The following is a 20,505-nucleotide window of genomic DNA, read 5'->3' as shown; positions in this document are numbered from 1 at the left end:
GATACAATCTGGCCTAGTGCAGGCAGCTCCAAATCGACATGGCTGAACAGAGAAGATGGATAATAACAAGAAGATTGTTACTTGACTGCTGTTTGCATAGTAATAAAGTTAATTTTTCAGTCTAGAATTTTGTATTAGCTGATCATCTATGGTGGCATACTTACCTTTGGATGGTGGAAAGGACAAGATGGATTTTTACAAAGAGGATGGAATTTGCATACAGTTTGTCCATGACCTGCAAGTTTTGATGGAGTTTCAACTAAAAGGGAAAAATGAAGAAAAGAACGATTATTTCAACTGATTTATTTATTCACTTGATCGCAACCTGTTTACAAAAAATGCCCACACCATCTAGTTGTAACAAAGTAACCACCCACACAAACACCACATCAACCTTTATAGAATAAGAAGTTTTTACATACATAGGCCTGAAATGCTGAAAATCATGTAAAAAATTGGGTCGGCTTTTCTTAGACAAAAAAATAACTAAACAGACCAAGATTTAAGGAATAAATTTGGTACCTCAAACAGATTATTGCGAGGTTTTTTTTTAAATACCCTGCTTAGCAAACTTTTTTAGAGATCATCAAAGGAGGGCGGAAAAAAATAAATAAAATGTGTTTTCTTCTTTGGCAAAATGATCTAGGTGGAGATGAAAATAAAAATGAAATTATATTAATAAATGTAAACAGTGTAGTAATGAGATTGGCAAATTTATATAATTAAGAAATATATATATATTATTTTTGGAGATTTCATAGCAGCAGAGGGCTCAATAAATTAAACAAAAAATGTTTGTTGTTTTCTGAAATTTCAATTTTTTGTGGCAGAGGGCGCACTAACTAGCCAAAACTAAAATTGTATTTTCATTTAGCGGTCGGAGGGTTCACTAAACATGGCTGGCGCAAGCCTCATTTTACCACACTGAATGCATGGAGTGGGTAATAGCAAAGAATCCTAGCAGAACATCTATGCATTTATACAACATTTAACACAATCTCACACAAACAGCTTCTGATTTTATAAGATTACCTTTTTGACTTGGCTGGGTGCCAATTTGTTTACGAGTAGCATGTGTGTAAGGACAGTCTGAGCGTGAGCACTGCGCATCAAACTTACAATTTGGATGAATATACAAACACTTATCGCCAAATTTACAATTTGGAAATGTCCTAAAAATGACAAAATAAGAAAAATTATAGTCAATGCAAAATAACACTTTTTGTTTTAACAATCATATTATCCATCTTCATAACTTTGATTAGATTTAAAAAGTAGTAAACTTGTTAGAGTGAGAAACTTACTGGGAAATACCAACTATTCAATACATAAAAATCACCAACACCTCCCTTCCCCGCCCCCCCCCCAAAAAAAATTAAATGGAACAGTCTGGTTCCCTGTATAAATCCAGTATTCAGCTAAGATCTGAGATGCTGAGCAATCTGGTATGGTTGATATCATTGTGAGACATGAACACGCACAAAATTATATTCATAGTGTTTGAATATTACTGAGTTAATTTGTCTGGGATGTTAAACCAACATTGAATCTGTGGTTAAAGACACATACATAAGCTTAAACTCATTTGCTAGCTATACAGCAATATGTAATTAAGTCTTAATGCACTATTTTGTTGTTGGAAATCTAAACAAAACAGAATTTATACTCTGTTGCAGTTTGCATCATATATTCATAATTAGAATTTAGATTCCCAGATTACTCGTCGTCTCAGATTTAAACCTCACTAATACTGGAATTTGAAGGAGAATAAGGATGTGTGTATGGTCATTTTTGAAAGTAAATAAATGGCAACTGGTGCGGATTGTTCCATTTATTCTTGAGGTGATTTATAACTTGTGTGAGAGAGTTGGCCAGTCAAAAAGGAAATCACTTACACACACTTAGTGGTAGGGTGGATATAGGAGCAGGTGTCACCATTCTTGCAGGCTGGCCAGAACATACAACGTTCCAAAAGCTTTTGCTTCTTGGATGGTGAAACATTATCTTCTTCATCTTTAAAAAATATAATCCTTACATATATATACAAGATAATATACATCATATATTAACATAATATAGTTTGTTTGATAAGACTTCACTGATAGTATATAATATAGACATATTCGATCAAAAAATGAGTCAATGTCTGTTGGAAGATGGATAATGCCCAAACTCATCAGACAACTCACAAGACAAAATTCTGTCTTACCTTCGGAGTCATGTAGGCTAAAGGATACCTGATCTACTTTTGGTGTAAGCTGTGATGGTATTGTGGCAGTGGAGAGCTCAGCCTCAACCTGAGGGGAAATACCCATTACATCAACTTTTTTCAAAACTTGAGTTTTCAGTGCAAATTCCTCATCTTCTGGTGACTCAAACGTTTCTTCTACTTCATTCACTGTTAAAAACATATATAAAATTAATGCTACAACTCAGAATGACCATGGAATGAGGGTCAACAGTAGCTATGCTTGCCGTTTGCTATCAGAGTAACACCGTCTACACATTAACTTGACTAATCCGTTGTATGTAAGTTACATGATTAGAACTGACCTGAAAAAAAAACTCTATGCATTGTTTAGTTTTGAAACTCTTTGTAAAAAATGTTTAAAATCATATGTAATTGATAAAAAACAAAATGTTGTTTTACTCCTTCTGTATTTCGCAAATTTTTGCAAATAATTGTATTTCGTACTGTTCATCAACAGCGACTTCTGTGATGACTCACAAAGGGTCAAACAACCGTGGCAATGTGGAGGCAACTTAACAGCCATTTACACCTATATCATCAGATAAACATGAACATAACTTCTGCTGTGTAAACGTAGCTAGTGTTAAATAGAAAACAATAACAGCAACAACAGCAACAACAATCATAAGTACTCACATCTCATTAGCAGAGCTTCTTTATTGGTTGCTTTGTAAAGTGGTAGTGATGTTGTCACCTCTTGTTTATGTATTGTCCTAGTTAAAGGTCTCTGTGCAATAACTCTTGCTCTCTTTGGCGCCCTCTTTTGGGGTGAACGCAATGCTTCTGCTCCAGACAAGGTGACAATAAACTTGGGGTTGTTGACAGGTTTCGGAGGTACTCTGAAAAAGTACAGACATTTAAATCTTTTATTTCTGTTTATAGTTAATTATTATGAATTATGTTTTAGATCAGAAAAATAAGACAAGATATTTGGATGTGGTAGTGGCAGCTGTGGTGGGGATGTATCAAAGGGAATGGGAATGTATGTGTCAGTAGTTGTTACAGTGGGTCCGTCATTTGCTGTGTCAGTGGGCATGACCTTGGATTTGTCATAGATATGAGAGATTTTGATTGCACGACTATGGTAGGACGTGCATGTGTCACCTGCATTCTAGGACACAGTTTGGCCCGAATCTATGTTGTGCAGATAACATGGGATGGTCACTCATATGTGAATCCATTCCAGCATTATGTCATCACACAAATCAAAAGTCTTAATTTTTGAGGATATGCCCTGCATCTGAGCCAGTCAGTGGCATATAAACCTCAGAATGTTTGCCTGCATTATAATGGGGCCCTTATTAAATAATCATCATGCAAGTGTAACCTTAAACATTAAACTGAAAACATACACATCTGGCTCCTTTATCTTGTGCACAGGAGACACTTTTGCAGTTGTCTTGACAACGCGTTCGTCTGCATACACTATCTTCATTATCCTCTTGTCTTCTTGAGCTTCAACATGTTCCAAATCGCTTTCAACATCTACATGCCTGACAGTAAGTACAGTGTCATCTGCGAATAAACAAAAACATTATAGTTGTCGCTTTTGTCCATATTTTCAATTCAGCTATAATTTACTGACACAATAACAACAATATGTTAAACTTAATGCCAACAAGGCCTCTAAGCACTTCACATTATTGCCCCTGGTCATTGGATCAAGTACATATTTAACACATACTCATCTCACTAGGGAAATACCATAATGTTGCATATGTATAATCAGTGCATTTTGAACTTGAACCTACAGGTACCCACTTGTACTCCTGGGTCGAGAGAGGCAACCATACGTAAAGTGCCTTGCCTAAGGACACTTAACGAAATGCTCAGCGAAGGATTCAAACTCTGACCTCAAGATTGAGTAGCAGAACCGCAACTGTTCCTATTAAATTTAAACATAAATGACTGCAGTTCCAACAAAAATTTTCAGGACTGATTTTGTCATTTTGAAGACAATGATTTTGGCTACAAAATCCACAAATTAATGAAATGAATGACTTAAAAACAAAAAACTGTACAAGCACATAACTCTAGAATTGAAGGTTGAGCATTCTTAATATGATGCAAGCTCTCTGTATCATTATCATCATCTTACCTTGGTCATCAGTGATCACTTCCTCTTCATCTTGGTGTGAAGTTGGTAATACACACAGGTACTGGTTGTTATCAAGGTTTCTTTGAATTTTTTCACTTGATTTTGACCTTGAAATTAGCCCTCTTGAAAGCAGTTCATCACGGTCTGGCCTTTTGTGTGGATTTTGCTGAATTCGGGTTTGTATCTGGGACACTGTGGCGTCAGAAATAGCGCGTGAAATTAGGTTTCTTGATACAGTCTTGCCTTTGACACTTGGCCTGTTAAAATTTAAAGTTTTCAAGTAAGAATCTAGAGATTATTTATATTTAACTTCAAAATCCACATCATCATTAGCTTGATTCAGGTGCAAGCCCAATATTCTCTAACTTGATAATGAATATATAATCCTCATCATCATTACCAATTGCATGTCGATATTAAATTAATTACATAAAGTTGTCCCCTCCATCAGTAGCATAATTATATGAGGCTTGCCATTCAAAACGAGCGTACAGTCGTTAATTGTTCAACAGAATAATTTGAGTGTGGCAGTATTGTATACATTAGTACAAAGAAGCTGTAACAATTTTACTTGGCAGTAATACGTTGAATCCAGTAAATGACCAATTATATTGAAGCTTATAATGTGGAGAATATATGAATATATGAATATTTTAAGAAATCAATTTTCTTGTTTTGGTCACTAATGCTGGTTCTGGCACTGGCAAGACCCATATTACCCTCTGACCTACCTCACAATTTTCACAGCATTTGATCGTTGTTTCTCAAGCTCTGTGATAGTAGACCTCTGTGCATCACTCATTGCCCTTACTAAAAGAGACTTGTTAGCTTGCTTTGAAGGTGGAAGGGTTGGCCTACAACATAAATGTTTGCAAATGCTAATATTGTTTGTACAGTACTAATAATTTCCTTTTTATATAATAATCATTAAACTATGACACTATCACTTAGAATCTTATAATAATCACATCATAAACATCACTAGCACCATGACAACCATTCCACAAATGCAGATCGAAAACTACCCACCAGTTTTGAAACTAAATTTTTAAATTTCAGTGCATATCAATGCTACACTATGTAATGAAATAAGAAAAAAAAAAAAAAACAGAATACAAATGTCCCCCTCCCCCATTTGAAAAATTCTGGATCTGCCCTTGTTCCAGCCAACATCATTACTGTCATGGAACATTACATTCACCATGAATCTTCATCATCCTAACCTCCACCATCATTTTCAACACCACTATCATCCTCTTCAATACTACCACTATCATCATCACTGCCACAAATCACCAACATGTTTCTACAATTTCCGCAACTCATTCTCATATACAGTACCACCAAGCTACCACTATTCCCGAAACCATTACCAATATCATAACAATCATTAGCGTCAATCACTAATTAGCACTGGCACACATGAGGTTCACCAGTGTTTAAGTTCACATTCTCTTAGTAAAGAGGTTAATCCATTGTACTCACAGTCATCACAGTATAAACAAAGATTTTCTGATGTATTTTTTTATATACTGGATCAATAAAGATTGAATTTAATTACTCAATGGATAAGTAACAGTATAACCACAACTAAGGCTAGTCTTGAGTAGACTGAATTCATTTGGTGTAAACACCAGGATAACCTACAAAAGTTTGAAGACAAATGGCTTAATGTCTTATCTATAATAAGACATGGTGAAATTGAAACTTGCATTTCGGCTCTCCGCATGAAGAGAACAGTGATGGGAAATGAGTCATAGAAGTACACTACAAAAGGCATTGTAGAACAGTACAAGCATCATTAAAACATACCTTCTTTTAGGTTTGACAACACTTGTCAAGCCTTGCTTGGTAACAGGTAAAGAATCGTTTTCTTCTTCATCATCAATCACCTGGCCCACTACAGACCCTAACATGTACTTCCTAGATTCACTACTACCTTGATGCATTCCTGATCTGTGGCCTCTGACCCCAAGCCGTGACTGAAAATAAAAATGTAGCACTTGTAAATTGGTTTAACTTTTTGAAGGAGCACTGAGTCTTTAAATAATAGTACAAATTAAACATATTTGTATACTGATTATAAAGCCTAGTCCAGGCTATTAAATTGTATTTGTCAATTTCAACACTGCATGTCAAGCTCACAAGAGTGTCTCCTTTTCTTACACTACTGTATGTGCTATGTATGTAAATGTACAATAAGTAATTGTAAACAATAATACTGCTTATGTTAATGACACAATACTAATCAGTCAAAGGAATATCATTACAGGAATGGCTAAAAAAAATATAAGACAGTGCAAAATAGAATTATTTATTATTATATTTAAATCTACATTTTTATAATTACGGTATCATACAATTAAGGGAAAATAAACTAATTCGAAAAATACCTGAATTTTCTTGGTTGCTGTATATGTTATAGGTACGGTTTGAACTGTCCTTGTAATCACTTCACATTCCCCTATCATAGACATCGGAGATGTTGAAATGTGTGTCACAGTACTCTTCCCTGTATTATTTAACACTTGACTTTCTTCAGTCACATCTGGGAGACGTTGTTCTGACACATCTGGGTGAGGTTTTTCAGACATATCTGTGCTAGGTTTTTCCAAAACCTTTGGGTGAACTTTTTCCGAAATATATGGATGCGGTTTTTCCGAGAAAACTGGACGAACGTTATGACTCCTTTGCATTGGAGCAACTTCTGAGACTTGTGTCTCTGGTGGTGGAGCAACTGGAGAAAATGTGACCTGCTTCTCTGGTGCACTTTTCACCTCAGTGGTTTCTGGATTAAGTTCTTCATCAAAGATGTCACCAGTCTCTGGTGTTAAGGTGATGACTGCCTGTGAGGGATCATCTGGTGTTTCTGGTTTTTCCTCAATTGACAACGGTTCTGGTTCATGCAATGCTGCTGAAGAGACTTCTTCCGTGAATTTCTCAACCTCAGATTCTCTGGCCTTGCTGTGTTTTGATGATTTCCCCGTCTTGGAATCTTTGCCTTTGCGGATTTTTTTCGCCTGCTGAGCAGCAGGTATGGTCTCTTTGTCCAATGTAGGAGTTACCAACGAAGCTTCTACTGTAGCAGACTGCAACTTATGAAGAACAGCATCCAACCTACAAGCAGAAGGCAAAGGAATCATCATCAACAAAACAAACATTTGAAACTACCAGAATAATAATGCCCTTAACATAGTACAATGAAATACAATCCATGACGACATCTGGTTAATGGAACTCATTTGCTAGATGTTTAAACAAGTTTAGACATACTGTAACGGTATGTGCTTATCATGTGAGTGATAGTGACTACTTCCAACATGTATCTCTAAAGCAGGGCACATGCATTCCTAAGACTTTCATCAGCCGCCACAATGTTTGGAAAGCACAGCAATGCGCGCCACCATGAAGTGATCACAGACAGCAGAGACAAATTCATCAGCCGACAGTGGTACGAAGTAGTGTGTCCATTTAAATTAGGCTTCTATGCTAAAAGATAGCTGCTATTCAGGGCTTTGTTAAAAAACTTAATAATGTAATGCTTTATGAATAAGGACCATGGCATTGGAAAGCCAACTTATCGGCCAATAAGTTACAGCTACATTCATATTCAACAGTAAGTACACTTGTCAAGTCACAATCAGCGATTTGAGTCCTGTGACCTACTGCATACTTTATTCAAATTTAACATTTATTCAAATCAAGTAAACAATATAAAAATATATATTCGGTGCTACGGTGTTATGTGTAATATATTGTAATGTAGTTGGATTTATATGGTGCTGTATAGTCTCAAGCCCTTGAGGTATGGACTTGCTTGTGCAGTAACTCGATTCTCCCTTTTTCGTGTCTGAGCTAACCGATAAACAGGTAACAGCTACTCCTGTCTGTCAACAATAGTAGGCGGGACAAGCCGTCATAAGATGTTCTAAATAGTTCACTTACCACAATGCAAATTTCTCTGTATTGTTACCAAGAAATAATTGCAGATCATCTTTCATCTGAGCTGTTGTTTTCTTATTGGCAATCATCACCATGATGTAGTCTGGCAGCTCCTCATCTACAATCAATAAAAATAAAGGATAGCAGGCGCCCTCTACAATTTGATGTACAGCCAGCTGATCATCTATTGTCATCAATTTGATGTACAGTAGAGCATTTTGAACTGAGATGTGTTTGCAATAAACCATAGAAATTCATAGTTCTATTATTAAACCACATGACTCTCACTTTCAAAGGTGAAAAATATTATAATAGTAAGGATAATAATGGTAACAATGATTGATAATGATGATTAAAGTCAAAATGGTGATAGTGGGGATGATGATGAGGATGATATTTATGATGACAACGAAGATGACATGATAATGATGGTTGTTGTGATAATTTATAATGAGACTGTGATTAAAAATAATTAATGATGATGATAATGATGATTATGACAGTATATCTGACGAATTTGGAGATACTGATGTTCCGTTTAGCTGATGATAATAATGATGAATGATGATGATGGTGGTGATGATGATGGTGGAGAAGATGAATAGGGATATGATGATAATGAAGATGATGGTGCAGTTGAGATGGAGAGATTAAAATGTTACGTAATTAAATATGCCAACCGGTCTACTGACCTACATACGCCCCCAGGTCAACCAGCTTTGCTTTGATGGCATCCTGGAAAAAGAAAGTTCTTTTTTGTTATATATAAGTTACAACTAAAAATATTGCAACTTGTACAATAAACTACAGTAAATGATAAAATGTAGGTTAGTCATATCATCAAATTAGGTTTATTAAATGATGTCTGCCAAAGTGATGATCTTTCTGAAGATCGGATTTTTAAACTGCATGTTTAAACTTAAAATAAAATCATTGTATTTTTATTTTGTTAAGGTTTGGAGAGAAATTTCACAGAAATGGCAAACAAGCAAAGTTTTGTAAATAGCCTGTCATATCATATGGCTAGTTGTTTAAACCAGGTATAAACTTGATTAAGCTATGCCCACTAACTAGTTTCAAGAAATAGATGATTTACTTCAAAACTCTACCTAGGCCAAACCCAAGTAAGTCCACATGCCTGCCCTAGCGAGGTCTAGCCTGCTGTAGCGGCAGGCTCCCCTAAGGCTACCCGCTAGAATAATAGGAGCCTACCCAGCCTAGCTAAGCTAGTATAATACTTTCAAAATGCAATCACCAATATGCATTTTGCAATTAATGAAGTTATGTCAAAATGAAGACTGAACATTTTTGTTTAAACAGGATATCTTTTCCATTGAGAATAAGTTTGAATTACCCTTATTTTATGACTGATTTCATTGCCGATATCCATCTTGCTGAATTGCTTTCTCGCACGCTCACGACACTCTGCTAGAACTCAGCTGCTGCGTTTCAAAAAACGTCTGTCAGAAACTTGGTCACTCACCTGTTCAACGCGTTTTCACATTGACTGTTTGAGTAGTTTGCTGTTACAGTATAGGTACATGTTAAGAACGGAATCAAACTGATAGATGATACAAGATTCTTTTATTTCCACTTTGTAGAAAATCTTACATGTAAAATTCGTTTCCTGATGCTAAACAATAATTAATACAAAGGTTAGTAAAAAATGTGACAAAAAATAAAATAATATAAGATAAGTAAACTGCACAGAAATATATCCCCAGCCGGCTAAGTCACTCCAGTGACTCACTGGTGGATGGTGTTTATGCAAGAAGGTATAACATTTTTATTTTTATACCTTCTTGGTTTGTGTATGCCTCCCCACCCCCACCCCTTCTTCATCATCAGCTATGAGTTGGCAATACTTTAGACATAGAAGCTCCGCTTTCCCGGTGATGAAAAAATAAGATGTACATACATTTCTTTCTATATAATTATAAATTTAAAGTATTTATAAATCTCATTAGGCCTACACAGTTATTAATAATATCTCATTTTAATTTTCTCCTCCATCTTGCTACTTCTAACATAATCATTTTTCTAAATAAGAAAAGAAAATATTATTTTTATGATTTTTTTCCGCATTCTTCTGATTCTTAAAAAGACAAAATGGTATCTATAAAACAGGTTATGAGCTCCTAAAACGCGCCAGTGTGTGTAGACGACGCGTTGTAAGACAGAATTTAGAAACAGAAAAAAGAATTTAAGTTTCGGGATGGAAAGGCCAGTGTGCTGTTGTTTACCTGGCTGTGTGACCACCGACCATCCCCTCTGTATTTGAAAGAATACTCAGTGTGCATGGGTTTTCGGCCAAGATTGTTTTACATTTAAACAGGGAAGGTGAAACACATTTCTGTAATCCTTCACTTAATAAATGATAATAATATATAAGCCTAGGCTAGCATCTCTTAGTTTTTATGTGCTTATTGCAGCGGCCCTCACTTCACACCCACTGATTCATTGAATGGGCCATGATGGCATGCGGTATCCGCCTGTCTGTACCAGTAGAGTGGGGCTCTTATAAGTAAGGGGCTAGGCCTAGGCCTAAATCGATTTTGCGGCATCTGATGCTTACAGTTCTGGTGGTGTACGTATTCAGTCTGTGCCTGGCTGACTAGCGTTGTGTAACTAGACCACTCACTGACCAAAAACTGCTAGGCCTATATATTAATTAATGATGGATCGAGGTTTGACGGAGTTTATTTTTATATTAATTTATATTATTAATATTAGGTTAGGCCTAGGCCCCTAGGCATTAATAATATAGTATACTATAGGGCTAGGCCTATTCCCCCTCCCCACTTGCCGGACCACTTCCCCCACCCAACCCACTCAAACAAATCCTGGCATATTTGGCATGTGAAGGGGACAACCAAACAAGTTCAAATCAACAGAATATGATTGATTTTCTCATTTTAAGGCATATAGCATAGCATTCAATCATTCATTCAAAGTAGCATTATTTTCATCAAAGTGTACAGTGCAGTGGTACAGAATTAATTGAACTGGTTTTTATTTTAAGCTGAACATTAGACATGTTTGGGACAGTTGAAGAGCAGGAAGTGATTGCAAATGAACTACAAGAGTGTCCATGTTGTCAGCGATGTATACTGCGTTATTTAGGGTTCAGAATACCCTCCCAGTTCAAAGGAAACAGTCCTTCAGAGGTAAATATTTCCTGTTATTCCAAACTGTAAATTAAGGCCTATGCGGGGAATATATCCTCCGTGCAACTATAGAAATCCATCCAAGCATTTCAGAAAAGTAATAATAAAGGTATTATGCAGTAATTACGATTCTGCACACCTATTTTCCTAGCAATTTTCTACACAAATTTAAGCTAGATTTTGGCTGTCCACGCAATTAAAATAATTTACAGTATGGCAAAAAAAAATTAATAATATTAATAGTTTTATTTAAAGATATATTTTCTGTAATAAAGTCTGAAAAATGTCCATTAAATCAATAAATTAAATTACAATCTTCAAAATGACCAATCAATATAATTAAGTGTAAATTGATTTGCATGTTTTGTTTGCTATAAAAACCATCAAATTTATTACCAGCAATTTAATGCTCTTATAAAGAATTATTAGAAACATTATTACTTTTTTGTTATTTCTATCTTGCCCTGGGTGACCTGGTCAGTGCAATAGCATTCTTCCAATGACCAGCTTCTGTTAAAAATTTGCAAGGGAAATATCATGCTTTTTGCTGGGACTATTATGTGAAGAATTCAGATATTGATTGTGTTTATCTGAAAACAGACAATAGATAGTGAATGTATCATCTTCATTAAATATGGTACCACACAAAATTCACTTAACACTTTTATTTTGTTTGTTTAGATTATCAACAAGATTTTACATAAGACAGCATCCTCAGATTTGAAAACAGATAATGCAACATTATCAGATGAAGCTACAACCCCATCTTCATTAAATGCTACAAAAGAAAATACAGCCAACGATGTTGAATTGGTTAAGAATGATAACAATGGGGACACTAAGTCCAGAATAGAAATACCTAAGAAAGAGAATGGCGAAGAGATTGATAATGCGATGGATGTTGGTAGATCGGAAGGGGAGGAAGGTGGTCTATTATGCATATCATGTTTAGGAACCTTGCAAGATAAATATTCATCATTGTTTGTGTCAAAGGTAAGTTTAGCTGAAGATCCAATATTGTTTTTTATCTATGAAGCTTTCTAGCAAGAATGTAATTTATTAATAGTAAGATACTTAATAAAACCACAGACAGGCATGAGTGATTTCTATTGTTTGATTTCATGTTCAGGACAATGTTGCCTATAATGAGGACAAAGCAGCATAATGGAAAGATTGTTCCTAGACAACTTGAATGTGTCGGATATTATTACTGATCAGATATTTTGAAACCCAAGCAAAATTAAGTCATTAATTATTATCTTGCCAAGCTGTTTTTAATACAACAGTTGGTAACATTATTGACCATTAATTGTTTGGGTAAAAATATAAACTAAAATTAAAATATCTCTCTCATTATTTTCGCTAGTGGATTATGGTAGATACTACTAATAAATAACAGTTATTATTCTTGTTTTATTATTGTGATGTGGCTAGGTGATAGCAACAGTTCAAGAAGCGGATCATAAATTTGAATCGTTTCAGCTGAGTGTCTCGTTATCAGTTCAATTTATACTAAGGCAGGTTGGTAAATCTAATTTTTTTGACAAAAAACATATATGGTCATGATACACCATAATATAAAAATTTGATTTAATTTTAAGAGACTTTTGAGTATAAGAATATAAATAATGATAATAAAAATGACAATAAAAACTAATACTTATGATAATTGTTAAGGTAATGATAATTATTTCAATTATTATGATATTGAAGGTGTTGCCAAAATAGGATTACTTGTACATTATTGTCAAAGATGCTATGTAATGTCATGCAGTTAATATTTGTAATAACATATAATTGCTCTACCTATACTCACAGTGCCAATATTGGTGGGCAGGTTAACATTTGTGTGAAATCCAGACATAAAGTATTAACAACATATTGGAATAAAGTTTACTTTTCATTTGTTTGTCTAGCATGCTATTTGGAAACATTTGCAAACAAACTATGAGTAAGTCATGTCATTTTTTTTTTCCAGTAATTTTAACTTTTTAAACATAACTCCAACTTGTACTACATTTGAAAGTAATTTTCAGTGGATTACGGAACTCAAGAGAGGCAAAATGCTGCAGTTGTTTATGGTTAAACACTGGCCGGACTATCAAATTTTATTTGTCAAAACATGTGACATGCCTAAATATGATGACATCACATCATGACCATATATAGCCACATCATGACTGTATTTGGGCATACAACAGTTTTTTGTCAAATCAAATTTGATTTCCAACCATCTAGATGTGCCATAATCATACATTTTCATACCTCAGCCCAAAACATGGTTAGGCTAAAGGTAAAGTGTTCTAGACTCTCCATCTGTGACTGTGCCTCCTTGGGTCCCCTCTATTTCGAAGACATAACTTTAATAATCTTAATTTAACAGATCTGTCTACAGCAAGCGTAAGCTGGATGAAATTTCTACCATTAAAGATGTACTGAAGTGGGTATATGGCCCGAAACTTAGCTCGCCCCTTGATGTCCGATTCAGTCCAATGGTAAGATTATAATATCATATCATCTTTGTGTCATTTATTATACAGTAGAACCTTTTCTTTTGGACACTCCTGTTAAGGGTGCACTTTTTCGGAAACAAAACAAATGAAAGTATGTCATTTAACACTATAGCAACACCAATATTAAGGAGACACTTTTTGGTCCCAAAGGTGTCCCCTTAATAGGGGTTCTAATGTAGTTATGTAGATGATGTAGAGTATACTCAGGTTTCAAGATTTGAATATTTATTATCTTACACATGATTTTTTTTTTCTTGGTTGATAAAAAGTTTATGAAGAAAGTCAGATAAAATGCTACAAAAAGACTTAAATTATGATATAAATAGAATGATAATCTGTGTTCAATTCCATGATCATAAATTAGTATACTAATACTATTACTGTATATCATATAATTTGAATGTGCTTAAATGATACATTATTCTGTTGATCAATTGATTAATTGATTGATTGATTGACTAATTGATTAAAACAACAACCCAGAAAAAAAAAAGTATTAAATTCTTGTTTCAGAGTCTTTTTGAAATTGGGCTGTCCATCAGCCATGCTGCTACAAGTAGAGAATGTGATTTTTTGTAAGTTAAAATTGATTCATCATTACTTTTATTTGTCACATGTAACAAGTTTTATTGAATTCTTAAGTAGATTGTTATGAATTAATGTTTATGTACATGCCGATTTTAAATACAGTGTCTTCATTTTTGTGTTCAGGATCCCAGATACTAGAAAGAGAAGTGAGCCACCAAGCAAGCGAAGAAGGGTAAGTTTATTTAATTTACTTTGATAATTGAGTTGTATCACAATGTGATGTACTGTAGACTATTATTTTCTTGACCTGGAACATTGAAAAATTAAGTCTTTTATTTAGAAAGTATTTCCTTAATTTCAGTAGTAAACTTTGGATTTGTTTCTATAGAAATTACAGAATTTTGATGGCGTGTCTCGCACAGTGGTACAAAATAAATTGTCAGAGATGCCCACTGAAGAGCTCCAAAGGTAAAAAAAAAAAAGATCAATTTTTTGTGTATGGTTAATAATATTAATCATAATAGATTTAAAAGTAAAAAACTTGCTGTGCCACAGGGCTCATAGGCTGGAGCTTACCCCAGTGTGAAGCACTAGTTTACTGCGGGTTACTCGAACAATTTGCTGTTACAAATTGATAGAGCTGGGTGGACTGAAGCAATGTAGATAAAGTACCTTGCTCAAGTACACAAGCGAAAATAATACTTGGCAAAGGATTGAAACCCTGACCTCCAGGTTGGGAAACCAAACCTTTTTTTTACTTTCCCAAACCGCCTCCACTAGTGGTAGATTTATAACATGCATATTGTATATTCTCATTTTCTGGTAATATGTTTTTTAGGCAGTACCCTTGGCCTCCATACACCCCTTCAGAGGCCTGTGTAGTGAATGTGACAATATCCCATGCACCGGTATTTGTAGCAGGTATGATTATTCTACATTGTAGACCTCTCATTCTTACAATCAATCATCTTCTACAAATTGTAATGTAGAAACTATATGGTTAATTACATATGTATCAGGGGTGGCCGACGGGGGCCCTAGGTCCCTTACAATGGGCTGATGTCCCTAATAAGAGCAAAGTAGGCGAAAGTGGTCCAAGAAGGTGGCCCCCCCCCCGAAAAATATAACAATTTAAGGGTTTCAAAGGCTTATTTAATTGATTTTAGAGTCTACTAATATGTAGACAATAGACATGATTTTTTTTTTCCCGACAAATTGTGGTGTTTATCCCCGACGGGGGACCAGCCCTTCCCGAAGGGAGCCCTGCCCACCGGCCCCCATTAAGTAAATGCTTGCCTAACAGCAAGTCCCCATTTATATGCAGCTAAGGCTAGCCAATAGGAATAGCTATATAAGTTTTTATCATTTTTAATTTTACTTAGTCATTACCTTAAATATTTATGCTTTCCAATTCTCATCCAGGAAGGTACAACAAATACTCTCGGACATTAAGTCAAACACCGTGGTTGATCGATGGTGAGCGAAAAACACAGAATTCAGTTGAAGAATACATTTGCATACCAATTAAAAAAAAACTGCAAGCCAAAGGTAACTGATATCAGCTACATTAAATGATTGATCGATATTGATTACTGAATTTATTGACCGCTATTAAAGAATTAATTATCAACAGCTGAATTGATTTATGAATTGATCAGCAACCATTAGATTGCTTAATTGATTCCTTGATCAATTGCCTGATGTATAAGAATATTTTTTTTATCTGTAGATTACAAATTTTCTTCTTCCGGGAGAGAAGATGTTGATGTATTGACATTAGGAAGAGGTAAATGACCTTTAACCTTTATAATTTTTCTTTTTATTTTTGTCTTTTTTTGATGTTTTTTTTTTAAATAAATTATATACTTGATAGTTAATATATTGTATGTTATTTATGATGGATGGATTGATGTTTACATTGCAGGCAGGCCATTCCTAGTTGAGCTACTGAATCCACACCGAGCTTTACAAGGGCAAGAAGATATGACAGAATTACAAGAGGTATACGATGCCAGATCTATAAAATACATTTTTTTAAATGAAATAAAATGAAGTTTAAATTTAAAATTCACAGCTATTTATATTTTTCTTATAGTTTATAAATTCCAGAACCGAAGATGTTGCTGTAAGTGACTTGCAGATGGTCACAAAGTAAGTGATATATAAGAATATTATTATTTTTAAACTGAACAAACAATTGGCATTTCAAACTGTATATTTTACTGTTTAACATGTAAATCATTTTTATTTTCTTTGTACTGTACAGTAATATTCATCTTATTGCATATTGATTTATTTAATAGGATGGTCTATTTAATTCATAATCATTAATATTTGAGTTGATTTATTCGGTGTAAACACCAAAGTTAAGCCATAAAAGTCTGAAGTGGGGTCTTTCTGGTCATGATTGGGCAGTACACCGGGAGACAATTATTACAGTTCAAATATGATGAAAAACATATTCATGGTTGTATGTTTTTTTAGAGAGGAAACTAAGAAACTGAAGGAGGGTGAGACGTCAAAGACAAAATCATACAATGCCAAAATATGGGTGGAAGAGGCAAAAACCCCAGAAGATCTCAAAATACTGGAAACATTTAAGGTGAGTAAATCTCCTCCCACTCTCTTCCACCTTGGACCTTGGTCGCAGTGGGTTGTATCTAGGAGTCTTGAAATTGAGGTGGGGGTGTTGGAGTGAGGGTTTGATGATTACATGAAGGGGGTGATAGGTCGCAAACTAATGTGGTATAAGGTGATTTTTTTGCTTCGGACATTTTCAAGTATCTGTATTTGAATAGGTGTAAAGCAATGAAATTGTTAAATGCGGTACACATATGGTACATATCTATCCCATGACTAGGGTTAGTGATTGTATAGTGCCAGTAGGACCGCATGATAGTGTCAAACATCACCATCGAAACCAAGGACTAGTTAAAGGGTCATTATAATCTCTAGTAAAGAATGATATGCATAAAATAGGGTATGCATTTGTGCAAGAGCTACAATATATGCATCCTATGATATGGGCAAGGTCAAATTATATCTGAAAGAAAATTATTTTGACATCACCTAATTTAATCATAACTGATTTTTTTGTTTACATTTTCCAATAATTCAGGATCTTGTGATTTACCAAAAGACACCAATCCGTGTGTTACACCGTCGTAACCTTGCAACAAGGGAGCGAGTAGTCCACAGTATGCAAGCACAGTATATAGACGATCACCATTTCCAGTTGAACCTCAGCACACAAGCCGGCACGTATCCTTAATTATGTTGCCACAACTTCATGCCTTCTGAAACCTCAAGATCCTGATCTCCTTATCTTGTAATTGGTTGTAAATTTAGCGTAGTGCTTCATTTACTTTTAAATGCTACTGTTACAATACTGTACAAGTACAGTAAATCAAATACTGTACTGGAACTCATGCCTTTTGAAAATGTAGAAATGCTTGTCTTTATTGGATGATTGACTGCAATTTAGCATATAGCTTCATTTATACAATTAAAAAAAAATTATGAACTCTCACCCTGGGTTCAGGGAAGGACCCAGAAACAATGATAACTTACAAGAAGACAATACAAGAAGCACTAAATTCCAGAGACTTCCCTCTCCATAGAAACAGCTCATGTGAATTTGAGGAGTGGCAGCAAAATGTCAAAATCTTGACCACTCATGAGACTAATGAATTTATCATAATCTTTTAAGCTATCAAAGTTGTTTATACCATCCCTAATGTTTGAAAATAAAGTGTTTATGGTTAGAGTATTGAGTGCAGTTTATTAAAAAGTGCAATTCATCCTCTACCTCAACAGAATTTCAATTGCTATATATTCTCTCATTGGGGCTTATTTTTGTCTAGTATTAGACCTCTCTCAATAATTACAGGGGTCCCAATTCTCCCTGAATTCCCGGGAGTCTCCCAGAAATCGGTATGGTCTCCCGCACAAAAGCAAAAATCTCCCACAAATTCAGTAAAAAACAAATATTTTTGTTTTATTTAGGCAGAAACTTTGGTCGCCGATTATTTCCCTTATATTTTGCAGTCTGACAGTGCCAGTTCCAGGCTTCATCCCCAATCATGGTGGGCCTGAGGTGGGTGTGGCCTTTTGTTTGGTACCTACACTTTTTTTTTCTCATAGAATATATATACCACTCGCAATGTCATTAAACGAATCTCCCAGAAATGGTTTCTTTCAACCTGGGACCCCTGTAATTAGATTGTCAATTAATTTTTGCACTCAAAAGTAGTTTTAAATTTACAATAAGTATGTTAATAATAATAATGTTTATATATCATTATATTCTTTAATCGGTGTTCATCAGGTACATAAAAGAATTTGTCCACAGTGACTTTGGGCGTACCGAACCAAATCTCGGCAGCTTACTGAAATGCCATGTTGATATTTTGGAACTGGATGTAGCAGTAAGTATTATATCACCAAATCTATCTCGAGTGATAATAATCACTAATTGTAGCTATTATACATCATTTGTTATTTGGATTAATGCCTGTAAGCACTTGGATATTTGTAGAGCAGATTGAAATGTGCAATACCACATTGTGTCACAAGCTTCGATATTTTTTTTAAAAATTAGTCTGTGGATCTAGATTGGCCAAAAAAACTGGACAACACAAACAACCAACCAACCAACCAACCACAAGTTGAGCTTTGAAGCCATCAGGTCTGGAAGTGTTATGATTAAAACATTTAATTTTCAACTAATGAATTTAGATAATAAAATTAAACATTTAAATGCAGAATTCTTTGGTGTCAACTTTTGGATGCTTCGGTGTGGCGCTCTTTCCATGCTTATTCAAGTATTTACAGTAGATAAGAAAATTATACATGGGCGAGTGACTATTCATCACCACTATGTAGTTAATTGATAAGTTGAATACAAAGCTTTGTAGTTCAGGGAGCCAGTTACAGATGGAATAAACATTGACATCGGAGCAGGAAAAGAGGTGCAATGTCACCAGCGTACAGTGCCATCCCTGTGAGTAGCAGCAAAAGAGGAAATGAAACAAAATGGACAAATGACATCGTCTTATACAGAAGTCGAATAAACACAGAATTTACCTAAACATGTGTTTTATTAATTAACTAATACAGTATTTACATTTGAATTTAATTTCAAATTTATATTTGAAGGCACCTTGTGTTTTCAAATTGTATGTAAATTTGGAATCTGTTGCCAAGTAACTTTTATATACAGTATTAAGTGGTTACAATCAGGATTCATAAACAGTTACATTTTTACTATCTCTTGAATATCAAATTGTCGAAACCAACATTTCAGAGCATAATAAATAAATCATCAATAAGACAAAAGGATTGTTTTTGAATGGTGTTAAGTTAACTGCCGTCGTATCCAATCTTGTTTACTTTATTCTGTACAGCATCTTACGTTGCATACGATACTGAATCTCGCCTCGTCTCATCATCAAATGGATCACTTTGTAAATCGAGCGTTCAGGATATTTCTATAAAGACAAAGAAATATGAAGGTTATTAAAAAGAACTTTTACAAGTATGTAATTATCAAATTTCTGTCTTTCAAAGGTTGGCTTGCATTGTAGCATATATGCCTTTCAAAATAGATGACCAATAACAACTTAGTGGAATGTTAGTACAGATATAACTAAAGCATCTATTCTCGCTACGACTTGATGGTATAAAAATGACATTACAGCAGAATTAAAAAAAAAGAAGTCTGTTACAATTGAAAAGCCATCTACACACCTGTCGCAAGAAATCTTGGATAATACAGTGCTCGGAGACCTGAGAACCAATTGCAAACCGCCTTTTTAATTGTTTTTCAATTCGGTTCAATTCCTCCCTGTCCTCTTGTGTTGTGAAACCTTCAGCTCCTAAATTTGTAGGAAGAATGTGAAAAAACTTCCATTAAAGTTTGTCAAACACATGTATTTACTAGCATGCCCTTCCTATTTTTTTTGTCTATCGTTCTGTAATTTTCCCCTTCCCTCTCCTATGTTAATG

The 20,505-nt window shown here is 34.8% G+C and overlaps 3 protein-coding genes across 4 annotated transcripts in view; 1 reads left to right on the top strand and 2 right to left on the bottom strand.

Moving 5' to 3' along the window:
- LOC117125517 (zinc finger CCCH domain-containing protein 14-like) overlaps positions 1-9,724 on the bottom strand; it is a gene marked incomplete in the record, with an annotated part of 12,109 nt that extends 2,385 nt beyond the window's left edge. Inside the window, 14 exon segments of the mRNA XM_033272029.1 lie at positions 1-42; positions 165-259; positions 1,033-1,172; positions 1,896-2,013; positions 2,210-2,398; positions 2,888-3,090; positions 3,604-3,766; positions 4,350-4,606; positions 5,081-5,203; positions 6,162-6,331; positions 6,743-7,466; positions 8,295-8,409; positions 8,984-9,026; positions 9,646-9,724. Of these exon segments, the coding sequence (XP_033127920.1) occupies positions 1-42; positions 165-259; positions 1,033-1,172; positions 1,896-2,013; positions 2,210-2,398; positions 2,888-3,090; positions 3,604-3,766; positions 4,350-4,606; positions 5,081-5,203; positions 6,162-6,331; positions 6,743-7,466; positions 8,295-8,409; positions 8,984-9,026; positions 9,646-9,681 (2,418 nt within the window).
- A 758-nt stretch (positions 9,725-10,482) lies between these two features.
- Positions 10,483-20,026, top strand: LOC117125511 (putative tRNA pseudouridine synthase Pus10). 2 transcript variants are annotated; one of them, XM_033272018.1, is made up of 19 exons: positions 10,483-10,631; positions 11,314-11,458; positions 12,140-12,451; positions 12,893-12,979; positions 13,375-13,409; positions 13,842-13,953; positions 14,485-14,546; positions 14,683-14,731; positions 14,888-14,967; positions 15,338-15,420; positions 15,922-16,047; positions 16,229-16,285; positions 16,424-16,500; positions 16,595-16,650; positions 16,984-17,101; positions 17,618-17,760; positions 18,827-18,926; positions 19,100-19,259; positions 19,295-20,026. In XM_033272018.1, the coding sequence occupies exons 2-18, from the start codon at positions 11,327-11,329 to the stop codon at positions 19,175-19,177; spliced, it is 1,707 nt and encodes a 568-aa protein (XP_033127909.1). In that variant the 5' UTR covers positions 10,483-10,631; positions 11,314-11,326; the 3' UTR covers positions 19,178-19,259; positions 19,295-20,026. The 2 variants fall into 2 exon arrangements, with proteins under 2 accessions (XP_033127909.1, XP_033127910.1); XM_033272019.1 differs by having other exon boundaries at positions 10,497-10,631; positions 11,325-11,458.
- Positions 19,580-20,505, bottom strand: part of LOC117125501 (DNA replication licensing factor MCM5-like) — an 8,259-nt gene continuing 7,333 nt past the window's right edge. The window contains exons 13-14 of the mRNA XM_033272005.1: positions 20,248-20,403; positions 19,580-19,988 (exon numbers count right to left, since the gene is read on the bottom strand). Of these exons, the coding sequence (XP_033127896.1) occupies positions 19,887-19,988; positions 20,248-20,403 (258 nt within the window). The 3' untranslated portion in view covers positions 19,580-19,886. The remainder of the gene's footprint in view (positions 19,989-20,247; positions 20,404-20,505) is intronic.

This window comes from Anneissia japonica, unplaced genomic scaffold, assembly GCF_011630105.1.
Source record: "Anneissia japonica isolate Jap-2015-1 unplaced genomic scaffold, ASM1163010v1 scaffold7731_len1735946_cov199, whole genome shotgun sequence".
Taxonomy (NCBI): Eukaryota; Metazoa; Echinodermata; class Crinoidea; order Comatulida; family Comatulidae; genus Anneissia; species Anneissia japonica.
The sequence above is the reverse complement of the archived record's forward strand: the minus strand, read 5'-3'. Positions and strand labels throughout refer to the sequence as shown.

Bases quoted from the DNA above. Each gene is read 5' to 3' on its own strand.
- LOC117125511 (XM_033272018.1), top strand. From the start codon at position 11,327: ATGTTTGGGACAGTTGAAGAGCAGGAAGTGATTGCAAATGAACTACAA. The intron at 16,651-16,983 runs GTAAGTGATATA...ATGTTTTTTTAG, and splicing joins GACTTGCAGATGGTCACAAA to AGAGGAAACTAAGAAACTGA. The intron at 18,927-19,099 runs GTAAGTATTATA...TTTAAAAATTAG, and splicing joins TTTTGGAACTGGATGTAGCA to TCTGTGGATCTAGATTGGCC.